The sequence below is a fragment of the Eutrigla gurnardus genome (assembly GCF_963514095.1).
Source record: "Eutrigla gurnardus genome assembly, chromosome: 11".
Taxonomy (NCBI): Eukaryota; Metazoa; Chordata; class Actinopteri; order Perciformes; family Triglidae; genus Eutrigla; species Eutrigla gurnardus.
This window is the reverse complement of record NC_139925.1, coordinates 3,527,851-3,553,797: the sequence shown is the minus strand read 5'-3', so window position 1 is coordinate 3,553,797 and position 25,947 is coordinate 3,527,851. Positions and strand designations below refer to the sequence as shown.

At 45.3% G+C, this 25,947-nt stretch overlaps 1 protein-coding gene across 1 annotated transcript; it reads left to right on the top strand.

Annotated features, from left to right (window-relative positions):
* The first annotated feature begins 16,544 nt into the window (after nt 1-16,544).
* Nucleotides 16,545-22,430, top strand: cdc42ep3 (CDC42 effector protein (Rho GTPase binding) 3). The gene is made up of 2 exons (XM_084020586.1): nt 16,545-16,680; nt 20,379-22,430. Exon 2 carries the CDS (start codon nt 20,623-20,625, stop codon nt 21,688-21,690), a length of 1,068 nt encoding a protein of 355 aa, XP_083876712.1. The 5' UTR covers nt 16,545-16,680; nt 20,379-20,622; the 3' UTR covers nt 21,691-22,430.
* Nucleotides 22,431-25,947: the final 3,517 nt, after the last annotated feature.

The following is a 25,947-nucleotide window of genomic DNA, read 5'->3' as shown; positions in this document are numbered from 1 at the left end:
TTAAATCCTCTTAAACACAGTACATATGAAGAAGTGTAAAATCCACCTTTTATTTCAAGTTTATATTAATTATTAATATGTGTTGCTATAAATCTCATACAATCATTTTGTAAAATCATTATTTCTAAAATAAAACAGCATGAACGTTATCATTTTTGCATGTTTGTCCAGTTTTTGCTTTAAAATGTGACTTTTAAGAAAATAAAAAGAGGAGAAAACAACCAATTCCACGATTTGAGCAAACGATAAGGAATGCTGCATTGAACATTTGTTTTAAAGCGTTATTGATGGACATTCTGGTAAACAACAAAATGATGTAAGTTTCATGTAACCTAAGAGTGATAACGGCAAAGACAAACAGTTATTCCACGACAACCGCCGCCGAGTGCTGGGAAAGTCAGGCTGATTGCATCGGAGACCTCTGTGTGACTTTTGACTTTGTGGTCCAATGATTTCTTCCTTCCTGTCCGTCTTTCCGGCACTAATTCAGGGGAAAACACACAATCGTGCCATCGCAACATTCCTCCGAGGGCACAGATACACATCGCTTACACAACCGATCCCTCTGAGAGATGCCTGTCGCTCACGATCAAATGTTTTGTTTTCCATAAAGTCAGGGTGAAAGTGATGGAGTGGTGCCGCTAAACGAAACATTAAAAAACAATAATAGCAACACATTCCGGACCCTGAACTTTGATCATCACTCCCTGTCCTTCTCTCTCTCTGCAGAGTAAACACATACGATTATTATTATCTCTTATTCTAAGAACTATATTTAGTTTGAACAATAAACGGCATCATGACATTTTCTTTTAAGGTGATGCTAACTGAAGAAATGCTGATCTTTAAAATGCTGCATGATTTTGGATGGGTCTGATGTGAGGTGTATTTTTGTTTTTTGTTGCAAGCAGATAATGGCCAGCAGGTGGCGCCTAAAGAATGAGTATTGAGCTCCTCCTGGGATGAGAGGACATGTGGGTTAAGAGACAGGTAAGACCTCCAACAGGATACAGAATACATTATGAACTGACATGTTTGTCTGTTTTTGCTTTTTTCATCACTAGTCTGCATCGGGCCGAGACACAACAGGTCTTTGTGGTCCAGGGTGGAATAAACCCGAGATCAAGATAATCTGCTCTCTGGGCTTAATGTCGACGGCTCCAGACACATTAGGGAAAGGGAAAGAAGCCCTGAGTCATGTCTTTCAGGGGCAGTTACATCGCGTCTGGTCTCCTCAGGTGGATCACAACATGGTAATTAGACTCCACGATCATGTGATACACACGAAAAAAATCATCTCTTCATCTCTTTTGAAACAAGTGGAATCAGAAGGTGGAAACTTATTTAGAGATTCAGCATTTTAAATAAAACGGTGTCATCGTAAAGTAGGATCATGTGATTGGTGAGGTGTGTGAGTGAGTGAGTGTGCAGCTCCACGTCTGTCCACGCATCCTGCTGCTGCAAAATGCATAATAACTCCGGTGGGCAATTGTGGCGGCATTGATCAACGATGAGTTCACTGATAAATGGTATTTTTTGAGCATGTTGTATCTCATCTCGTCCTCCTCATCCAACACCAGAGCAACAGCAAGTCTGCTTGAATCCAAGTGCATCCGCCCCATTGCCGCCGCCACCGCCATGCAGGTTCAAAACCAAAGCATCACAGTTGGATTCTTAGGGCCACTGAACCCAGCGTCGGTATATTTGACGAGTTAGGAATGAGAATCAGCTGCTGTCGGGTGGGAGTGAGTCTCAACCTTCAAGTCTCAAGTAAATCTTGAGTCATTTTTCAAGTCAAGTCATGGCTTTGGTTAAGCAAGTCAGCAGTCAAGTCAAAGAATTATAATAAGTTAAAAGTTAAGTAATAAATATTTGAATTTTGGTGAGATTGTATGAAATGTCTCAACCATCTGCATGCATCTCCACTTGTGAGTTTGAACAAAGTGGTCTAGAAGGTGGGGGGGTACCTGACGTAGATGTGCACCTTTCTGATGGAAGTGAATAAAACAAGACGTATGAGAGAAAACCCAGCGAGAGCGTCGGCCCCCGGGAGACGCTTGTTGTTGAGCATCCATCAGCATCAAAGAGTTTACTGCCTCTTTCTTCATCTTCTTTTGATCAATGTTTGATGGGTTCCTCGGAGGGCGAGTGAATTCACAAGTAAAAGGGAGAAACAGCAAAAAGAGGGATTTTTTTTTTGCTGTTGATGTCACAGAGTTCATCGTTTTAACGCCGTCCGTCATCAGCCGCTCGCTAATTATCTGTTTTTCCATCCTGATGTGGAAATGTGTCGCCGTCGGTTGAGTTATTGCAGAATTAGCTGATTAGAGAGCATCATCATCATCATCATCATCATCATCATTGTGTCACCGGGGTGCCGGCGGTTCAGCGGGAGGTGGTTTATCATCTGTGACACGACGGACGGCGTCCAGCTCAGACTTGTGTTGTCTGAGAGCAGCGAGGCAAAACAGGGGGGGGGGGGGGGGGGGGGGGGGGGTATTCTCTTAAAACGCTGAGGTAGTAAAAGTCACTAGAGGGCTTTAAGAAATGACGATGTCATAACTTCCACGTCTCAGACATTATCACATGACAGCAGTATACGTTAAAGCTTTAATCGTGGTGCTTTATGACGAGGACGCTAACGAGGAGCGGCCAAGCTGAACTACACAAAATAAATCGCTTTGACAGACAAAATCCATGTCTGATCTATTTATTTACTTGGCTTCTCCGGTTGATTTTCCTTCCACTGGAATCGGTTCACGTTCTTCATCGCACCAGATGTCTTCGTCACACGACTCGGTCAAAAGGTCACAAGGAAAAAGAGAGATTTAGAACGTAAGAATGTAAAAGGGCATTTTTAGTTTGGACTATTCATACAACTATAACGACTTGGTTCACACGGGACACGAACAGCGGTCTCCTGGGTGAAAGTCGCTGTGTTTTTGTGTGCGTTTTCCCATCAACCACCTTGATTCTGCCCCTACGTGGACTTCCATAGACTCGTTTGAAATGTATTTGTGATACGCAGGAGTCATATTTTATTATATTTTATCTGTCATTTTTTTCCGGCATGTATTGTTGAATAGGTGAACAATATGATCGGGATGTGATCTAAAATGGTTAAAAGCTCAACTTTAAGGGGATTCACACAAATTAAGACCATAATTTGCTTGCTTATAATTACTTATACTTATACTTATAATTCTTATACTAATACTTACTTACTTACTTACTTACTTACTTACTTACTTACTTACTTACTTACTTACTTACTCCATAACAAGTCTTCTTTCAGAGTAGTGGAGAGATTATTTCACTACACGTTGTCTATTTTTGCATATTTCTCCTAAACTTGCAAAAAGTTTGCATATTTAAATTTTTCATGAAACTTGTAACAAAAAAAATGCCTTAATGTAAGTACTGGGGAAGTTTCATGGTAACTATACTTTTTAACCTATCCACAGTGTTTCCCCTTAAATTATGAGGTAAAGAACCAGCATAGTGTTATAATATAATAAAAATAATAATAATAATAATACATATTAATTAAAGGCACCTTTCTTTGCCATACAAAACATTTACAAAAGCTACATTTTGAAGACACTGTGTTTGCATCCAGCAGTGAAGTGGGTCAGATAATCTGGATTACACCGTTGGACTTCTCACACATCTCAACACTCCGCTGACCGTAATGTTATCGTAGCTGAAAAAGCTGCAGAAAATGAGACCCGAGCTATAATTTACCCCCAAATTCACCCTTTTTAAACATGAGCGATGTTGATGCTCGTTGCTAAACTGCGGGCTGGGATGTCTTTGCTTTGGCGACGCCACACAGAGCCATAAATCAGCTCGGTAACCGAACGATGGCAGGAGATAATAAAAAATAAAAAAAACAAGACAAACAGCAAACAATGCATCTCCTCCTCCTCCTCCTCGCCTGAAGCGTCTCAGGGTTTTTTGTGTGTTTTTTTTTCTCCCGGCCTTTAATTCGTGTGGTTTACTTGAGTGAAAGGCACCACAGTGGCAGGGAGGCCCAGAATAGCCGAGGGCGGGGGGGTTCATGTGGCTGCCGAGGCCGTGTGCAGCGCCGCCTCTCAACCATCCGCTGGCTCGTGGAATGGAGGCTGCTTCCTCGTGCATGCCAGTGGTCGCAGCCCGGCCTACACACCCTCAACTATTCCTGTCCTCTTCCCTCACTCGTTTTCATTTTCTCTCCTCTTTCTCCCTCCGCTCAGCTGCCTGTTTTAAACCTATGAAATATTTTGGAAATGCAGTGGAAGCGTACAGGAAGACGAAGGAGGGAAATTGAGTTTGAGAGGAAAATTGACTCACTTTGTCCGTAATTTCCATCCAATCATACTTCACAAAAATATATGATTCTACGCCTCTTTTTCCATTATTACTATTTATAATTTACTATGACACAAATAGATTTTTGTTCATGTATTTGACTTATTTATTCCACATACTGTCTGTTGTGAACTATGCAACACTGTAAGAAACAACTCTCATTTCCTAGAACCCTGAAACGAAAAGTTCTACTACTTTTCCAACTAAAAACGATACTGACATAACGTTTACTCCTTAACATAAATCATGTTAATATGCATTATTTATTTTTTTTATGAATGGAACTGAAAATCCAATTAACATCTCAGTCGGAGCAACATTCTTGTTCTAGATAATTCAATGCCTAAAAGATAAGCTGTAAAAAACAGTAAAACAACAATGAAATATTAAAACTGAAAATGTTTTCATGTCAGAATGATACAGTGACGAACATCTCACATCTTTATGTTTTCGTGTTTTTCTCCTCCTCCCTTTGTCCCTTTGTTTCCTCTGTGAGGAGTCATAGAAAGAACATATGCACTGAGTTAAACCGCAGCAGTATACGGTAAAAAGGGATAAACACACCCAGCGGAGCTGTTAATCACAGCATCAGTCATCAAAATGCACTTTTTAATGATAACACACCGACATTCCTGGGGCGTTACACACACACCCTCACACACACACACACACCCTCACACACACACACACACACACACACACACACACACACACACACGTACACACACAAACACTCACACACACTCATGTGGACGTGATCGGGTCTTAATCAACTGACTAATGAAAGCTCCACCACCTCCTTTAACCTGAAAGTGAAACATTCCTATTGTTAGTATGGGAATGTGTCGGCGAACTGCACCGCTGGGAAATATAAAATTCAAAACAATGGTAATGACGGACTTTTGGAAGGGGGGGGGGGGGGGCGTATTGTTTCAGGGGGGAAGTTAACCTTTGACTTAAAAAATGCGTCTTATTTGTCAAAACAAAAGGCACCATGATTTTTGCCCGGATGAATGCGTCCGCCGAACACAGCTTCTACATCGCTCCACTCAAATACTCAAATCAGGGCCAGCCTAAGCCTTTTGGGGGCCCTAAGCAGAATTGGATTTGGCCCCCCCTCCCACCACCGTGGAGTCACCTGTGCTTGACACACTCTAATGTCACATTATAAATTGATGTCAACCAGAGGTCCCCTAGCAGCCGTTTAGTTCGATTATGCCTCTGGCCGGTCTGGACTCAAATACCAAATACTCAAAACACTCAAAATACTCAAATCCCCCCCTTTTTGTCTCCCACACTCTCCTTACTGTACTTTAGTGGCCTGGAGTCACAGCAGGCAGTATTTCTCTACATGCACAACACGCTGCAGAGGCCAAAACTCTTTACAGTATATTGACCCACATTATCAAGACATTTCAGCTTCCCATAATGCACCTGGTCTCATCTTTGCAGCTCTTCTGTCTGTATCAGGGGAAAGGCTCTGATTGACGTCTCGCCTCGGCTCCACAGAATGAGAGGTAAGCAGGTCCAGATGGGGAGGGGGGCTTAGGCCACATGATTTAGCCTCGAGTCTGGGACAGTGGAGGGGACCGCCCCCCCATGTCAAATATATACCACATGGGAGAGGTGTAGATCAGCGTTTGATCTGCCCCGTGGGGGGAATCAGGACGTCCAGACGCGTTTGCTGGTGGCGCTGCGAGGTCGCAGCTCTACGCTTCTGGGCAGTAAATTGTTGACGGAATGTAAATATACGTCTGCTCGTTATGCCACAAAGATAAAAACACGGTTGATCTTCGTTTTACAGTTCGCTCCCTCCGTGACCCCCCCGGCGCTGACTGATGGGGTCGCATCACATTGTGCTGCAGGAGAATAAGAGTCGGCTGAAAAATGGGCGCTAATAACGGCGTAGAAGATGAATGACGGCAGTAATAGCGGCAGATGTTATCACGTAAGAATAAGTGTTTCTGTCGGACCTGGATGAATGGATGCTTAGTCTTAATAATAATCATCCATTATTTTGTCGTAAACTGGATTGGATAATGAGTCGGCGTCAGTGTCGATCGGGAAGAGTTGAGAGACGTAGTGGGTTTATTAAAGGACAAAACAACACACTTTTTTTGTTTTTTTATGAAAACGTCACAGAATACATCATCGAAATGTTTGTCTTGGTAGAGATATTTATTACAAAGATAAGCTAAAACTGTATGTCCTTTCAATTCAGTATCTGTCATATTTCAGGAACATTTACTTAAGCTCTCAGCTTAACGGATTGTTTAAAGGAGTTTTTGTTCTTGCAGCGAGCGCCCGTGTGCTACCATTAAGGTTACCGGTGATTTATGCGTTGTTTTAGCCTGTGAACTGCTCACGGCTTGGAAGACGACCAGAAAAGCTTATTCGTGCAGGAGAAGTTTCTCGCCAAGCAGAAGGTAAATGACTGGGTGTCAAAATGTAGAAGACGCATTAATAAGAGTTTTTTAAGCTCTGTGAAGCTCTACGTAGGCACTGCGTTAGCTAAATGCTAACGTAAGAATGCTAACATGCACAAGAAAGTTGTGTCATGGCAGACAGCAGTAGCTTTACTTTGATCTGGGGGGAAAGCATTTTAGAATATGCTCATCACATCTTGTTTTTGTATTATTAATAGGCCAAGCCATTTCATTTACCTGCTATTCTTTTAGAAGTGAAATTATGAGTGAAAAACGTTTTAACTAATATATTCGACCGTGAAACCTGTCCAGTTGATTACTTACATTATATTATTATTATATTAAACTTTTAGACAGATTAATATGAGTTTTAAAACCAAAGCCAAGCCAGCAGCTCTGTGAAGTTGTACTCAGGCACAGCGTTAGCTAACTGTAATGTAAGAATGCTAACGTGCATGCAGTAGTAGAACGAAGGTGTCATTGGTCTCCCCAATGAGGTGGCTTGGTCTACAATAACTTATGATTAAAATGGAGCCAGAGATCATATTTTATTCTTTTTATCTAATATTAAGATGGATGATATGTTTCATGATATATTTCAGGATGAGTATTCTTCGGCATCTCCAGCTGCTGATTCGCTCGTAGACGCCATGTTGATTAAAATCCAGTCGTCACCGCGTCTTCGTTGACGCATTGGGGCACGGCTAAATACAATGCTAACATGAAGATAATTAGCGGGCAAAATGTGTTGCCATGTTTGTTCCGCATGTTAGCATGATAAAATTAGCATCAAACACTACGTTACCAGCTGAGGCTGATGAGAACGTTGTTAGCTTTGCAGGTATTTAGTTAAAAACCAAAGTTGGACGAAGTGGAGGCGATGTATGGAAGTTTGATATTAGATAATTTTGAACTGAAAAACAGTGCATTAATTAATCAATATTTAACAGATTAAATTATACCTTCTTCGTACCAATAATGTGCAAATACAGAACCATGCTGTTTAATGACAACACCAGGAGTTTTATTTCATTGCTAGCAGACTTGACCTTATTAAGGTAGACTTCTCTTTTGGATCTGAAGGCTCAGAACCTCCCAGGACTTTAATCATACAAACCTTTAATCCAGAATATAGAATGCTTACAGGCAACTTTAGATGATCGTCCGAAACAAGTTATCTGCTAGCTGGAAAGAGCTTTTTTGCGAGATGCATTTTTTCAGCAATCGGCATGCTCTTTGACACGGTTTGCGTCCCAAAACCCGTCAAACGGCCTTCCTTTCACATGATCGGCTCTTTTGTTGCCGTCTCCGTGCTTCTGACACGGTCAGTTTCACCGCACACGCTCGGTGTCTCAGCTCTTCTGTGCACGCTCGCCGCCTCTGAATACAATAAAGCCCGAGGTATCCGTGGTATTCGTCTAGCCCCCGCAGCAGCTCCCTCTCGCCTCTGACACATACTCCAGTTTCTGAGGAACGGGGGCCGTTATTACAGGCCTCCGCACAATCCTCTCTGGGCTAATTTCTACGTTGGAGTCGAGCAAAGTAGGGTGCGATGCTGCATGTGGTGTGTGTAGGTGTTACGTAGAGGGAGGGGGGGGAATGTCTCGGATCAGCGGACTTCGTTGAGCCCGACTGGACGAGTAGACCGGTTACCGAGGAGATGTCAAGGTGAAATACCTGGAGCCGTTCTCACCAAACTGTTGACAGGTCTGCACAGGTCCTCGCCGCGATGCCGGTGTCAGCTTTTTAAACTACAGTGTCAGCTCTTCTTAACATGCACGGCAGATAGTTGCTTTACGTAACTTTGTCCTGGGAGAAAAAAACATTTTGGGGAAATATGCTCATCGCATCATATTCTTCTATTTAAAGGGACAGACCAACAACCAAATATACTGAATTAAAAACACAACATTCTAAGAAAAGCATGATGGTGTATAAAAACCCCAAAACACCGGATGTTTGCCGTTGCTATGACAACAAGTGAAAATTACCGCTAGCATCTTAGCCCATCCGCCCCAATCAATAAACACATAAGAAGAAAATTTTGCCTCATATAAATAAAACCAACAATAACCATCAACAACCGTCACACTAAGGACCTAAACGAGGCTTTGTCACACGTTGTGATGTATTAATTTGAAAAATACATGCGTACATTCATGGGAAGTTAGCTAGTATAAATGCTGGTTGTTAGCATCATAATAAAGTAGCACATTTTCCACTTTATAAACTTGCAAATTTGCAACTCTTTTTTTTGTTGTACAGTGGCCCTAATGCGCTGTCATAGAAAAGGCTGTAAAAAATGCCCAATGTGCCGTTTTAATATGAAGGAATTTTCAGAATCAATGTTTCACAGGACCTGTAATGGTAATTACGCATTGAATTTTGGGAGCAAGAACCGGCGCTAGCCCCACAAAATTTTATATTTTGGGATTTTGGAGAAACCTTCCAGACACTTAAGTGGTATAAAAAAAATAAAATGAATATAAATTGAAAATGCATGAAATGCCGTCAGATGATGGGAATAACGTCTATGAATTTTGAAAAATGGACGTTGTTTCCCTCTCAGCAAAAGTCATAATCCTACTCCTTTAAACAGAATGCAGAAACATGCAGAAGGGCCAACAGTTTATACTGTACCGTTTTCCAAAAATGTTTAAGTCAAATATATTGTTAGAAGCTGGTGGAACTTGAGTTAGTTTGTTTCAGGAAGCGTGATTGTATGATGTAGATTGGTAATTGTCACAAGGTTTTATCCAATTTATTCCAGAGAAGAAAATAAAAGCAGATTAATTGGGTTCATTAGGGGGAAGACAGGAGTTCACGCTGAGTTACATTTAGAAGAATGGAATTGTCAAATTTAAAATGTTTGAGCAGATGGCGTCTGGGTATCTTTAAAAAGTCCTGGCTCAAATCTTCCCGTGCCTCTGCTGTTTTGGAACCAATCACACGCTTTTATAGTGTGGGATGCGTGCCACTAAAACGAGCAATAATCCCCCTCCCGAGAAATCCTCAAGAATGTGTTTCTTATTTCAAATTACACAATTAAGCAATTTTATAAGAAAGTATGAATGCAATCAACTTTAATCAAAGTTGTTTCTAAGTCGGCAGCTGGAAACCTCCAACGCGCTTCTAATGAACTGAGCCTTTGGAGATAATCTCTCCAGATGTTGCCAAGCACATTGCTGTTGCTGGAAATAAAACCACACATACTTTCTATCAAAAAAAGGGGGGTCTGGTGAGAAGAAGTAGCCACTCTAATAATATACAGTGCTGCAAAAACACTCCCAGAGATCAAACGTAACCATGATTTATATTATCAACCTGGTTAAATTCAATCAAAGGCAGACAAATCAGTGATCTTCTATTCTGCTGTTTTAAAAAAAATATTTTTGAAAGGATACAACATTTGAAAGCGTCAGCAACAAACTGTTTCTCTTGGAATGTTATTTACTGACCAAACAGATAAGACTCCCATAAACCAAACTAGAGCGACGCATGGATTCCCCAGAGGACGCCCGAGCAGGCGTGGAGGGAAAACAGGAAGTAATCATTCGATCAGATTGGAAGGTGGGTGTCAGTACAGAGGTTGCCTCTCCTTCCCAAGTTGTCATGCAACGACCATGTAATCCACTCCAGGTTTGCGTAAATAGAACTGAGCAGCTATTCACCCGGTATCTCGAGAAGGAATGCTAAATATGTTTCCCACTTCCATCCCACGTGAGCAGAAAAACTCTGCCGTCCCGGTTTGTTTGCTCGATATCTGCATGCAAACATCGGTTCGCTCGTATTATCGCCTCACATGAACAACCATTATATAACCCCGCCGCTGTGTACATTCTCCAAATTCCAACATGGCGGTGCGTGTTCTCCGAGGCCCTGAAAAGCATTTCTAATGAGGAACAGACTCGGAGCGGTGGGATAAATCAATCTGCTTCGGGACGTCGTATGTACAGTACAGCGTGTCCCTCACGGCTATCTAAAGATCTCCAACCAGCACAACCTGAGACATCCATGACCGCCGCCCTCCACAGCCAATGATGCACATAAAGGCCTCCATGTTGCCCCCCCATCATGATATAGCCGAGGGGCAGCCTGCCAATTCTCACATAATATCACTTGTTGGTTTGTGGACGCAGCAGGATGTAGGCTGGTGGAAACGGACGACCACGAGCTGATTGCGAAGAGGGTGGCCGGTGCCTACCAGTCGGGAAGACTCACCCTCCTCCCGAACGATGCATCATCGCTTCCCCTTCCTGGGACGCGAGCCAGACGTCGTCACGCTAGCGTGGACGTGGTCCGCTAAAAGAGGGAGTTTAAGGGAAAAAAATCCCCCCCACGGATAGACGCTATCATCCATCTGAGACGTTTCAAGCATTCCAGGAGTTGTTTTGTGATGAAGTGTTACGTTAAGTTTACTCATTTTCCGTCAAAGTTCGCCCTGGTTTTATTTTTACGTGCAATCAGTGGTTTATGTAGGAGAGCGGCACGGTTGGTAATGAGAACAAGTGGTAATAGTAATTTGTATTTCGGTATTTTGAGGCTGTCAGTCTCCGTGCCAAGTTCATGATGATTCCTCCCAGTTTCACTGTTTAAGGCGGTATTGATTTTCTTTGGCCGGGGGGGAGAAACAAGCTGTGAACACAACGCTGACCTTTTACAGACGTTGTGACAAATTTCTCAGCAAACAGTTACCAATCGCAAACAGTGCGTCTATTTGGAGTCATGTTTCTGTCCAGCTGACAAAAATCAGTCCAACGTTCACTCTCCTTTGTGCTCTGTTTTGGTCTCCGCCAATTCGCGAGGCTCTAAAGATCTTTGTTAACGAGCTGTCGTAACTTCCAGTATGGAAGGTCAGATGATGAACAGTGGTTTATCGGAGCTTGTTTGTTGGAAAGCAGCTGCCGTGAGACACAACAAAACATTAAAGTTGTAGCTCCGCAAAACCAAAACAATGAGCAGAAAACACTTCAAAACTTTGAACAGCAAAACAACAACAATGTTGATGAGTGCAGCTTTAAGAGAGAACTGTTTCTCTTTGATTTCAAAGGAACTGAAACCAAAACAGTAAATCACATCTGGAAACTAATATCATGTCATCTACATTTGTTCATTTACACGTAAAAACACAGTTATTTCTTTTCATTGTTGAAGTCTCTTGATTTTTAAAGGTTTAATAGTCGCTTAGTAACTGAACTGTAAATTTAATTGCTAATGCAAACCATAGACTGTTTGAGAAGAGGACATATTCATCGTGACGTTACCCATTAGTTTGTGCTAACCTTACCTAATACAGTTTTGAAGCCTCGCCATATTGACATTTTTGCAACCCGTGGAAGGAAGTGACCATATTTGGACCGTGGAGGAGCGACGCGTGATAAAACACAGAGCGGCACCCTTACTGGATCTGGATCCATGTGGATTCTGGTGTGAAGTTATCTCACATAATCCAAGGTTAACTTTACAGCTAAGTGTTAACTAAATTCATCGTGGTGGCTAACTAGCAATAAGCAGGTAAGCCCCGCCCCCTAAAGCGTACCGCTCAAGAGAGAAGCAGGGTCATTTTCTCATAAATGTCCATGTAATCAGACTTCTTTTTGTAACAGGAGGAGTCGCCCCCTTGATGGCAAGCAGAGAGAATACAAGTTTAAGGCACTTTAACTTTGGCTTCACTTTTACAGAACAGGAAGATGCCGCCGGATGCATACCAGCCTTTGAAATCGTACCCCTCTTGCCGTCCTCGCTCTTGAACTCCACCTTTCACCTCACGCTCAGTTTGTTCCGTTGCTAAAACCGGCACAGAAGCCAGAAGGTGCTACCTCTGGTGTGTGTGGTCTGTTAGTCAGTGTGATGCATCGCCCACGCACACACACACACACACACAGAAAAAAAAACATTTTTGGGATACAGCCACAGAGCAAGAACGGTGTTTAGACTACCCTCAATCCCCTCCTCCCTCCTGTTGGTTCGCTCCACATCTCCTGCACTCAGAGCCTCGGCCCTTCGGGACCGCTCCCTCCCTGTGGGGCTCCGAACGTTGGGAAATGTTTACTGTCAGGATGAAACCTAACCGTGAATTAGTGAACCCCCCCCAGAGAGAAAGCCTTGATAAGACTGTAAGTGGGGCAGCTCTAGAGCAGGCCATCAACATGTGGCTCCGACTGTTTAACGCTGAATATTTCCTTCGTGACGATGTTGTTAAAAGCTTCTTTTTTTTTGACAAACGCCATCAAAACTCCCTCCGGAGTCATAGTGAGGAATGTTGTTTTTCTATCTGTATTGTTTTAAAGTTGGAATCAGATACACTACTATATTATATGTCCCGTCCTATTACTTTAAAAAAACAATAGTCCTCCCGTATGATTGATGGATTCCAGTACATAAAGACTGGGCAAACGTTCATCGCACAGCTTCGGATAACCGCCACTGAAGAGAAATCTGTGATGTTTTATGTTAGGCTCCCTCAGACAGCGAGTGATAATGATGTAGCTTGCTCTGTGATGGGTGGGAACACAAATGCGTCGCAGCAGCTGGAGGAGGAGGAAGGGTGGGGGTGGCTGATGTGTCACCTGAGTGAAGCGTGAGAAATGAGATTAAAATGAAATCGGCTAAAATGGGAGAAGTCTTAGAGGGAAATGGAGAATGTGTTGAAGTATTCTAGTATTCTACTAGAACATTTACATGCTTTAATGCTCAAAAGACACTTTATTTTTCCCCTCCGACTTTGCTGCAGGAGCTCTTCTCAGCTTCTCCCCGTTTGACCTCCGGGCCCCTCCCTCCCAAAAAGCCCAGTCGGCTCTGATTGGTCAGTTGGTGTGTTTGTCAGAAATGTCCCACCTCGTCTCACCATAACCAGATACAAAGAGTTGTTCTGTTAAGGAATAGTGATCAAATACATTTTTATTGAAGATATTATTCTAATGAGTTACTTGGTGACATCACCATTTTACGGAAGAAAAGGTAAGATTTAAAAAGAAGACTTTGACACCGGAGACCTTTCACATGCACAGAAAAACTACATGACGCACTAAAGGAAAGGGAAGAAGAATCTAATCAGGGTAGTTCCTCTCTTTAAGAGGCGAGCATGCTTCTTTAAATGCTGTTTTTCCTACTTGATTTACTTTAGCAGACAAGGACAGGCTTGTTTACCTGACCTGGGATCAGTGCGTGGTGTGTCAGATGGAGAGAAATAACCTCAGTGGAACAGTTTAGACAGGACGCCTCAGACTGAGCAGCGGCCTCACGTTAGAAAGCTCTCCTTGTTTAAACGGCTCCACGACACGGGCCGAAGCCAAAGACAAATGGGAGACTGGACTGGAATAAAAAATTGGTCTTAATTCCTCCAAAAACACAACGTGTGACGGGAAAACAAAAACAAAGTGACAAGCGAATTCCTGGCAAACGCACGATGTTCGTTTATTCAGCCGTCTCGAGTTGGGCGAAGGAATATCTGAGAATAGTTGAGGGGAAAAAGGTCGCTCATCAGAAGACGAAAAGGTCGACGAGCTAACATCTGATGGGGGTGCAACACTTTCTATTAAGGAGGAATTCTTAAAGCTTATGTCCGTTGGAGCTTGCAGCTTTAAAAAAAACGTGATGAAACGTGGATGTTCTTCTTATATTATGGCTCATATTTCTGAATTTGTTCTTCAATAAGCCTTTTTAATGGAGGACATTTTGGCCATGTCAGTAAAAGAAACATAAGGGGTGATTTATCGAATGAATGATGGCTGCATTCCATTTAGCTGCTTCAGTTTTAGAGGCCTGGTATTGACTATGAAGGCTCCTGTCCAGCGGCGGCATCCTTCAGATGGAAGACCACGTAGGTCTGATGCGATCCAAAACTAGTAGGTCTAGTCTAGGCTAATAATATAAGATATAATATATAAAAGGCATCCTTCGCCCAATGACAGCTGGGATTGGCTCCAGCCCCCCCGTGACCCTGAATACAGGATAAGCGGTAGAAAATGGATGGATGGATGGATATAAAAGGCATAACATGCAGCTCAGAGTGCTTTAGAAGAAACGAAGAGAAATCAACAACACAGGTATTAAAACAGAAAAGAGTTAGAAAAAAAGAAATGATTAAATAAAAATAGGAATTATACTAGTAAACATTTTTTGTAGTATATATTCTTTAATTTATCAATCTTATGCTAACATTTTACCATGTGCCCTTCATTGCCTTATTAGGAAGTCATCACTGAGTGATTTCCCTTCTGCGGAGCATTTAATCATGGGACGTTGGGGGGGGTTACACTCTGGAGTTTCCAGGGTTTGATGGGCTTCGTCAATGAGAAGACAGCCTTGTGTGTTCTGCTAACGGATCGGATCATGTGCCGGCCACATGGACGCCGCGATGACATCACCCCGAGGCGACTTCCACAACGCCGCGCTAACAGGGCTCCATTCAACAACTGCTGTTTAACTGGTGCTAAATAACGCCTGGCTCAGTTAAATAGAGGGCATCTCAGACAACTGTAAGCCGCCCACAAACAACAGCCATGTATATACAGCGGCGTGTCCGTCACATGACACGTAACCCGTCAGGAGAGTACGGAGATGATCCGCCGAGCCGGATTCTTCAGGACGGCGAGGTGCGACTTTGTGGTGTTTGCAGAAGGATGTGCTGCTTCGTGTGGATTATTGTTACAGCGGTACGACTACGGCTTGTGAGGACATGCAGTCGCCACATTTTCTTTCAAACCACAGACACACATTGATTGAGAAACAAACACCCTCCCTCCCCCATCCTTATCTTCTTTGCCCTTTTGTAATACACTGTACAAGCAGAAACACACACACCTCTCCTCTGTCTCCCCAGCCTCTTTGTAGGGGAGGTGAACTGTGGCATCACCTCTGATCTGCACCGGTTACCAAGGTGATGGGATTTATATATATATATATTTATATATATATGCAAGAAATTGGGATGCACAGGCGAGGTTTGCCCTTGACTCGAGGGCATCGGGTGACAACCTTTACACGCCGAGACACGCTGTCTCGGTCCTGGCACTTAAAATCATTACAGAGGAACACAGATTCTCCACTGAGGAAGTCTATTTTTTGCTGCAGCACCACTCATGTGCTGTCCATTAGCCTTATCTGTTAATGCCCCCCCCCCCTGCCATGTGCTGCAGCGCTGCAGTATTCTGCAGCAATTAGTCCGTCCCCACAGTGTCTCCTCAGCCTGCTGCAGCTTTGAAAAATAAAACCACGTGCACAATAAAGAAATAAATAAAACAACTGGATATGAATATGTGGAGTCTGTGCATGTGTGAGAGATAAGGATCGTCTGCCGGCTCACATCAGATTCAGGCAGAGTCAGACAGGGTGAGGCAGACGGGAGGGAGAAAGAGAGACAGGGAGCAGTGTGCATATCATGAAGGGCTGTTTTAGAGAGGAGAGACAGCCGCATGTCCCACGAGGCCATCGCCTTTTCTCCTTGTGATCACTCATCGCCGCAGCCTCGCCGAGGCACAGGAAGCAAGGAGGATCCTCAAAGAGCTGCTTAAAAATAATGAAAAAAAGCTGACGAGAGAGGACAGACATGCACAGGTGCTGCTAGAGGGGGAGACAGGACAGAGAGAGAGAGAGAGAACAGAGAGAGAGAGAGGAAGAAGAAGAAGGGGGGGAGTGAGGGGAGGCGTAGGAGGAGACTTGCTTCAGAAGGGAATAGGAGCCGGAGAGCAATTCCAAAACAGCTGTCCGGCAGACGTCCCAGTCGACAGAAGTGCAGCCCCGAGGCAGAGACAGGAGGCAGGGCAGTGTCAACAAGCCACAGGAGCAGAACAGCAGCCACCGAACACACACACATAAGCTCAGAGGCGTTCAGGAGAACACACCAGCGATACCTGGGAAGGATCAGGATCAGGATCACCCCCCAAACCGGAGTGAATCTGAGGTGAGTGAGAGCAGTGGGAGCATGTTTTATTTCACCTTCCGATCTGAATGAGCAGATAGGACTTCCTGCAGTGTGAACCTGCTGTCTTTCTTCTTGAATGTCTGGAGAAGGGAAAAAAAGGGGGGAGATCGCTGTAGTGAGGAAAAGCTTGCACGGGAGTCCACATGTAACACAAGAGCCGAGCTGTTAGGAGCAACATGATACCACCGTCCGCTTTCCAAGAGACATTTTTAGTCCTCGCTTTGAGGCATGTTCCTCTGAAAACGCAGAGCTGGCTTCATCTCCATTGAGGGGGAGTGAAGTCTTCTTTCTGTTTTTTCTTAACGGGGTCCCGCTGGGGGAAAAGGACTTTTTCTTTCTTGACCAGCGTATGTTGACATTCCCTTCATGTTTTCGTGCGCTTTGATTCAGCTTCCTGCTCATCCCTGCCAAGGATAACTCTGGCATGCGCTGGCCATGCTTGCGGGTGGCACAAGGGGGGGGTGGGGGAGCGAAAGAAAAGAAAAGACAGAACAAATCCACTCCACCCTGCCATTCGTCCCGGCACCGCCACCAGGCCCCCTGAAAAGTAAGGCCTTTGCCTATAATTTAGGGTTCTTTTTCATGCAACAAACAGCTCGGTCTATTCTGTAAGGCTACCATTACCCTCTGTGGCATGTGTGCTTTTTATAACAGCCCCCCGAAGAAGGGGGTCTTTCTGCTATTTGAAGGCGTGACAGGAGTCAAGGTCACGGTTAGATGTTTGAAAGAGTGTTTGGAGGCTTCGAACTTCCACAGAGTTGCTTTTGTGGAAGTTTGTCTCTCCTATACGCTGATGATGTGACACTCATACACAGAATAGTGTGCAGCATCAAAGTGGGAAATGTCAGCACAGTAATCCCATCACTCGAGGAATATTTAGGGGGATGTCTATTTTAAAGAATGGGGGGAAGTCATATACAGGTCACAGCTGCTCCCTCTCCGAACGTCCCTCATCACCGGCTTTTGGGAGGCAGTTCGGCGACCTGTAGTGCATCGTCAAAGTTGAGTTACGTCGCCTCTAAGAATAAACTGACCCAGCAATATCGCACGTGACATGTAGGTGTCCGGAAATACCCAGACGAATCAAGAGCCCATTAGTTTAATAGCCAGATACCAACGCCAGATTTATCTGCCCCCACGTTCAAACTTTCATCACCTCGCTCCCTCCGCTGCTCCCCCGCCTCCTCGCTAATATCCATGAGCTGATGAGGCAAAGCTCCGTTTTAAAGAGGCTGGAACGGCTCCAGATCACTTCATGCCCAGACAGATAGCTGCTGCTGACCCAATGACACACTGGCTTTATCCCGCAGGCCCCCCCTCGCATTATGAACGGATGGCATCAGATCCCCACTCCCCTTCCCCGAGGTGTAAATTAAAATCTGTGACCTGCATTCTTTGTTGGCCGGTCCTTTTTTATTTTCATTTGGATCGGTCCCAAGAGAAGGGTGTCAATCCGGCTTTGGCTTTGAGATGTCCCAGAAAACACCTGCTCAAATATTAACTTCCTGCAGAGACACAAAAGGGATTGGCTGGTTCATCCTGGGATATCCTCAGCTGTCTTAATTGATTCATTTCCTCTCAGGCCAACACAAGCCCTACATACCCTCATGCCGGTGATCCAGCCGATTCCCTAAAAGACCTGGTGCGAGGATTTTGTTTTCTTCATACTTTGCCTCGGCCTCTGGAATTCCAGTCATGCTCGCCACATATATGAGGCACACTGGGCCACCAGCAGGAAGGCTGACGTGAAGGTCAGACCTACAGGCTTTCATCGCGCCAGCTGACTCCTCACGGCCACAAGTGTTGACCTTGGGTAGGATGCACAGCAGACGTTTCCCCCCATCCTGCAAGAGTTGAAGTTCTGTCCATACTATTGACTCCAACCAATCATCATCCATAATAATGCGTGAGCTGTGCGTTTTCTCGGGCCACTGGAGAGACGCTCCAGACAGAGCAGATGTTATAATTTCACCAGGGCTGACCAATAATCAATAAGCAAGGTTTGATAGGAAGTGTTTCAGCCAGCATGTGACCTTCGTCCTCCTTCCTGGGAATAGCATTGTAAAAATGCAAATCTAGATATGTGCGCTCCGAGCCCAGAGGAAGCAGCTTTTGGCTTTGTTGTGCTGCATTTTGCTTCACTTCCCTATCCAAAGCCCGAGTTCCCACTGCAGCGAGCATCAGCTGTCAAGGTCGGGACGGATTGGAGGAGCGAGACTACACAAGAAAAAACAAGTGGGAGGAAGAGGAATGGGAGGAAAAAATGGAGAGAAAAGCTTGAGCTAAACAAGTGAGGGATTCTGCTCTAGCCCACCTTCCTTCATCACTGCAGCACTCCTCTTTGCCCTCCTCCCCCTCCCTTCCCTCCCTCACTATTAGCAAATAAACACTCTCTCCTTCGCCAACACATGGCGTGCAATGAGAACTGCCATCTCTCACGAGTCCGGCCAAACACTCGAATGCACGAGGAGAGAGATCGGTGTTGGCGTTCACACGTGTTCCCTCGCTGTTTGTTGTGGCTATATATAGCGTGTTGGGGCGACAGGTTTATTTCTGTTGTAATGGCGTGCCGTGACATGTGAAAACTTGCACTTTATGCAGTTTATCAAGGCTCTCGTAAAAGGCAGATTATCGGTGCCGCTGCTCTTCGACAAATAGCCTGGAGATCCACGTTGAAGAGTGGACGTCAGCAAGTGTCTGCCTCTCTGGCTCCACGCTAATGTGCCTGCTGAATAAACATAGTCTACTTAAAGTGTCTCCGATAAGGCCGATGCAGTGCATCTCTGTGGGGTCGGCCGCGGCAGGAATGTGGATGTTTTTTCGGGGTGGACCTGACCGCCCAGGCGCTTTTGTGCGCTCTGTCAGACAGTCACCGCTGACAGACTGCTCATAAGTAAATATGTCTATAAATGGGCAAGCTCGCTCCTCACTGGTGCTCTCTTCCCCCCCACCTCCCACCCCCCATCACACTGTCAACTCCCTTCCTCCACCGAGTGTTTTTCCCCCTTTCTCCTTGGTTGCTATGTCATTTCAAACTGATTCTCTCCTTTCTCTGAGTTCATCCTACACTAAGCCGGCCGTCCGCCATGGTGACATTCTCCTTTAGTATCTGTAAAGGGGGAAAGCTCTGAGAAGGCAGCATGCAATCAGCCTTTATTAAACTCTCTGCCCATCAAAGCTAAATCAATTCTCAATCTGCAGCACCTCTTTTCTTTAGATCCACTTGCCCTTGTAATCCCTCACCCTATTTCTCTTCCCCTAAACCCCTCTTCCCTCCCCCCTCCGGGTGCATCCATCTATCCGTGCGTGTCTGAGCAGTAGCTGGTTCATAAAACAGGCTGCCCTGCTCTGATCCTGCTAAAGTCCCCGCGTTGCCTTTCCCCTCTTCCCAAATCTGCAGTCCAGCTGTTCCACATTAGCACATCCAGAGTTGCGGAGGCCAAAGGAGGCTCATGTGTGGAAATGTGAACAGAGCAGCAAAAAAAAAAAAATAGCCTGAGATGCTGGCTTCGTCCTCCTCCGCTCTGACATCTAAACCCGCCGGAGGCTCGATGAGGATTCGATGCAGTTTGTTTGTTTTTCTGGATGGCAGAATAGGAAATGTGTCAGATTTACTGACTGAGTGCTAATGTTTGAAAATAAAATGCTGACTTTTTCTCCGTTTGTCTTGATTTCAGGAAAGAGGGGGTCATTTGAGCTTTCTACGCCTGCGGACATCACCAGTCCGCCCTCTGGAATCTCGTTTCAACAATCGATGCCACAATCGCTGAGGTTCTTCTCTGAGTCCTGTCTGACCGGCGAGTTCCTGAGAATGTAACTGGAGCTTCTCCCTGGGGGAACGCCAACGTCCAAGAACTCGCACAGAGCATTTCCCAACTTTTTCCATCCCCCTGCGCATCCGAGATCTCATCCGGTGCAGCCATGCCAGCAAAAGCACCCATATACCTGAAGCCCAGCAACAACAAGAAGGGAAAGAAATGCCGCCTCAGAGACATCTTGTCCCCGGACATGATCAGTCCGCCGCTCGGCGACTTCCGCCACACCATCCACATCGGCAAGGGCGGGGAGAGGGACGCCTTCGGGGACATGTCGTTCCTCCAGGGGAAGTATGAGCTCCTCCCGGGGAAGGGGGACGTCCACCCTCAGTACGCCATCCAGAGTGAGTTCCTGAGGGCCAACAGCACTGGTGACGCTTCCTTTGCCGAGACCCCGTCCCCGGTGCTCAAGAACGCCATCTCCCTCCCGACAATCGGCGGCTGCCAGGCGCTCACCCTCCCCATGCTCTCCTCCGCCGTGTTCTCCATGCCCCCGGGCCCGTTGGAGGACATCATGGGGTCCACGGCTCCCATGAAACCCAAGGAGGAGGTGGAGATCCTACAGATGGATGCTTTGTTGCACTCCATGGACGTCTTTGGCAGCGAACCTTCGTCCCCAACTGCCGACATGCCGATCCAGACGAAACCCGACGTCCTCCTGGATCTGCTGGAGAGCAAACACAAGTCCACCTCTAACGCCGTCGCCAAAGCGAACAAAATAAACAAGAGCGAACCCCGGTTTGACAAGCCGTCGCCCTATTACATCAACGGCCACAGCACCTTCAAGGCCAACGGGAGCCTGAACAGTAACATGAGCAGCGACAGCTTTGACAGCTACAGCGGCAAAGGGGACTTCCAGAACAAGACGTGCAACGGCAGCCTCAACGGCAACGGCAACTGCAACAGCTACGGACACTTTAACAAAGACATTACGGCGGGCTTCAAGCCGGAGCTCTCCAAGTGCAACGGGGAGTGGGTGGACCGGGACAGCGGGGTGGAGGAGGGCCGCATCTGCGATTTTGAATTTGAGTTTTCCAAAGAGAAGAGCATGTCGCAGGATTCCCTCGGCCAGGTCGCGGGGTCGTTCCTCTCCCTCGAACTCGACCTGGGCCCGTCCATCCTGGACGATGTGCTCAACATAATGGACAAACCCGCAGTGAAGAGCAGGCCTTGAGCTGCGCCCCGAGGCCCCCGGCCGCCCACCGGCAGGAGAAAGGGAATTATTAAAACGAAAGCCATGAGGAGAGAGAAAGACTCAGAAATGCAATCAAAAAATGGTGTCTGGATATATCATTGAGATGGGAATGAGCTACAATAGACGGAGCCGCTTATGTTTTTATTTTCAAAACACGTAACTATTCTAGCTTCTGTGGAGTGTCGATTCTTCTTCTTCTGTTTTGTTTTTGCCATTTCAGCCGCATGTTTAAGATGCATGTGCTATTGAGTTAAAACACAGCCATCGTGCCTTTGATTTTACATAACTGTAAAAATGCTATACGTGATAGATTTGTGTTTTTATGTTGACTTCCACCGTATATATATATATATATATATATACATCTACAGGGTCGCCTATAAAGTTAGAATAATGTGTAAATGTCTTATCTTTCATAGTGCCAAACAAATGTTTGTGTGAATTCATTAATTTCACCAGGGTAATTGGGACATTTCAATAGGAATAAATTAAATGTTCCAACTTTATGGGCAACAATGTATATATACATATATACATACACACACAATAACGATGAGCTTTTTTTTTACACAGTCTTGAACATATTGCATTTTGTGACTTTAAGTGTGTTTAACAAAGCATTATTTTTGTCTGTCACATGATTCATTTGCCACAACAGAACACTATGCATATTTGTGTTTTTTAAAAAATGTAACACAAATAAATTCATTTTTGTCCTATCCTGGCTAATTTTTCCTGGCAAAACTCAGTTAATGTCAGAAAAGAGGTCAAGTGAGGCTGAAAATCAGAGTAAGACATAGTTAAAAAGGGAAAACAAGACAGATAGCAAGGAAAGCAGAAGGTAGAGACCGACAGAAGGATATAATGGATTTATTTTCTTGCCTCTGACATTCCTTACATTCTGCGACCCTGCCCTGCAGTGGGAGCACCGGTGGGCCTTCATCTGCCCAACCAGGCGCCTGCTCCATTTGTTTGCATGAGGACGGGAACGGCCAGAGGAGGAGGAGGAGGAGGTCTGTGAAATTCCCCGCATTCCAGCCGCGGAGCACAAATGTCCGGGACCAGACATAAATCAGCTGTTTCGAGGGTAGGGGAGGGGAGGGAGGGCTCTGGCTTTCAGAGCCAGGCCATCGTCCAGACCAGAATGTATAGCTGTTGTAAAACACGCGCTTACAACCCCACGGGCAAACTTTGTTCAGTGCTGAACGATAGATGAGTCCTCGGTGGAGTTGCAATAAGGAAATGTTGACCCAGCAGTGTGGGAGCAGGACGGCGGCGGTTACTCGACCCCCCTCATCGGCGGCCCCTCTGCCCTGACCCTCTGTCCTTATGGGCCCTGTGGTGTAGACCACATCAGGAGTAGAACGGACATTCCCCTTTAAATCAATGTAACAGGACGGTCAGAGAGCGTAGCGGGCTAACTTCCACATCAATGAAACCGAATTACGACAAGTAGACTCACTCACTCAGGTGTGTCACGACTAAAAGGAGTGTAGTAAATGAGTAATATATGAATGAATGTTTCATCCGCACAATCTCGTCACACTGTAGGAAATAACATTGCTATCGCCGTATTTTCTGGAAGCAGATTAGCATTTAAGCATGGTGGAATTAACAAGCTAGCTTGGTAAGCAAGCTGGTTAGTTAGCTAGCTTGCTATAAATCAGCCCGAATAGTGAAGACAGAAAAAGAGTAAAAAGGCTGGCTGGTAAAGAGTGCTTCTAACTCTTCATTGCATCTGGAGAAGGACAAGCTAGCTAACTAGCTAGCCATCTATTTCCACAGAAATGCCTTGTATCTCTAACGATGAATAATAATTGCAATTTTTTTCTTTTGTACCAGTCAAATTACCATGAAAAACCGTTCAATATCCATTCTACTTCAATTATTTCTATGTTGTAGACACAAGAATGTCAAGACCTAATGGCAGGCTTCCCCCAAACACCAAAGTGCCACTGCTTCCGAAGAGGAAACACCTCTCTCCGTACACATCCAGAGTCGTATGTACTTGTGTTAGCAAGCTAATTTCACATACACTTCTTTCATTTGGTGGGCCAGTGTGTGTCCAACCTCCCCCCCTTCACCAATCCCTCAAAGGCCTCAAAGAATATCTGCAAACAACCACCGAAACCAGCTGAGGCATCTGAAGCCGGCATGAAACCAGATGTTAGAGGAGAAAAGCCGCGTCACGCAAACACTCCGGCCGCTGGAAAATCCCGGCATCGCTGAGCTGATGCACCTCAACCTTCCCGAGAGTAATGAAAACCTTTTGCCGTCAAGGTAATTGCTACGCTCATAACCTGCAATGGTACGTCATTGACTTGATGACAGCCTTTTATCTACGGGCTCCGACCCCAAGCAAACTCCCGTTGGTTTACAATAAGAGCTTGCGACCACACTGTATCGTGTTGTGTAACATATTAAGAGGTGCCAAAGCCCTCGGACAGAAAACACCAGGAAATACCACTGTTTTATCAAATCCAACACAAATACGCTATGTATGTCAACAGCCTGAATTCAGCTCTCTACTTGAAATACAGAGAGTGAAGATTTTCGGTCATCATTTCATAGATGATTGAAGTCATTGAAAATGTATTTGAGTTGCACAACTTGGACAGTGTCTTGTCTTGTTGTCTGGCTTCAGTCTTCTTTGGAGGCCCGAGGGCTGACAAGGAAATACCACAGACGGAAGGTAGAAATAGTCCTTGTGGACTGTTTTTTAACCACAGGGGCCAAGTGGAAGTTTTGACCCGAGGAGACCTTGTCTCCAACATTGTCAGCGCAACTCCAGAAACACGCCAACACAGCGACACAAACGGCCGACTCATTGCGACGCCCACGGACTCGCGAGCAGAACAACATCCCGCTTGTTTTGGTTCGCGAGGCACGTCTGAGTTTGCTCGAACGTGTTTCAATGTTCGAGGATATTTTTGGTGAAGCCAAACATGGTGTTTCTGAAATCCCGCCAAATTGAGCCAAGAGAGGGAGGTGACACGGGTGTTGCCGCTACCTGCTGCCTTGTAATTTCCCCAACCAGTTGCTTTCTTGACAAAAACAGGGAGAGAAAAAAATGCTGTGGTTTAGGAGGATGAAAGAACAAGCTTTTTAAGCATCTTGTAAGGCAAATTCTATTGACATTATCAATACAAAAAAGGCACAAAAGGTGCTTGTTTTTACAAAACAGTCACCATTACATTACATGGTAAATTATTCAAGAACATTATAAATGTTCCTCCAGTTGATCGGTGGATCCGGAGGGGGAATGGAGGGGGGATCCGGTTCTCGGTTTTCCTGGGCTTAGGTGAAGCTGTCAGTTTGTGGATGAATAAGCTTTGGGCCAGAGGCCACCAGTGCCAAAGAAAGCACAGCTCAGACCCAGCAAAGAGAAAAAAAGTTTCCACCCAACCTCCACAACAGAGCAGCATAATGTGCACACTGTCCTTCACACGGAGGTGTTGGTGGAGGAGCAACTCGTAGCCTGGCTTTAATGAGATGTTTCCCCGTGTGCAGCCCGGGATAAGACTCCTCTTGTCTTCACCTGCTGCAACACAAAATGACCCGATCCGGCCGGACGAGAGGGAAATATCTGCGGCATGAGCGCAGCTTCTCCTAGAAATATTGTTGTTAAATATTTCTCTTGCTTGCTGGAGAGATATTATTCATCGTTGAGGCGCTTTGTACGTTCTCCAAAAGCGAATGCCACGACTCTGATTATCAGGGGGAGGAGGGGGTGGGGGTCGGTAGTAAAAGGTTTCTTGGGAACATTTACTTTGGGATGCTGAGCGTGAAGCTTGGAATCAAGTGTTCTGCAGATCTGCTGATTTAGCAGCAGCTCCCTTTTCAAAAAGACAACAACAGCAGAGAGTAGAGAGAACTTATTCCCAGGGGGGAATAAAAATGAACCCGAGCAGAGTTTTTTTTTTTTTTGATGCATTGCAGATACGAGCGAGGTCCGAAAGGCAAACGGATACCTCGGAGGTTCGCTGCACTGTTGACTGCTGTTTGGCTGGCAGTAACCATAGCGAGACTTCGGCACGAGAGGGGCTGAGCTTTAAAAAAGGAGGGCAGAGGGAGGATCAGAGTCAAACGGGGGGCAGTGTCGCCTCAGAGGCACCAGAATACCTCTGTGACAGAACCCAGACCTGGTTAATGGCGGCGCCACGCTACGCAGAGCAAAACAAGGGCTACTGTACGCTTAACGGTACGCTTCATCATGCCGGGGTCACTTGCACAATA

Excerpts from the sequence above, each read along its gene's own strand:
- cdc42ep3 (XM_084020586.1), top strand. The coding sequence starts at position 20,623 with ATGCCAGCAAAAGCACCCATATACCTGAAGCCCAGCAACAACAAGAAG.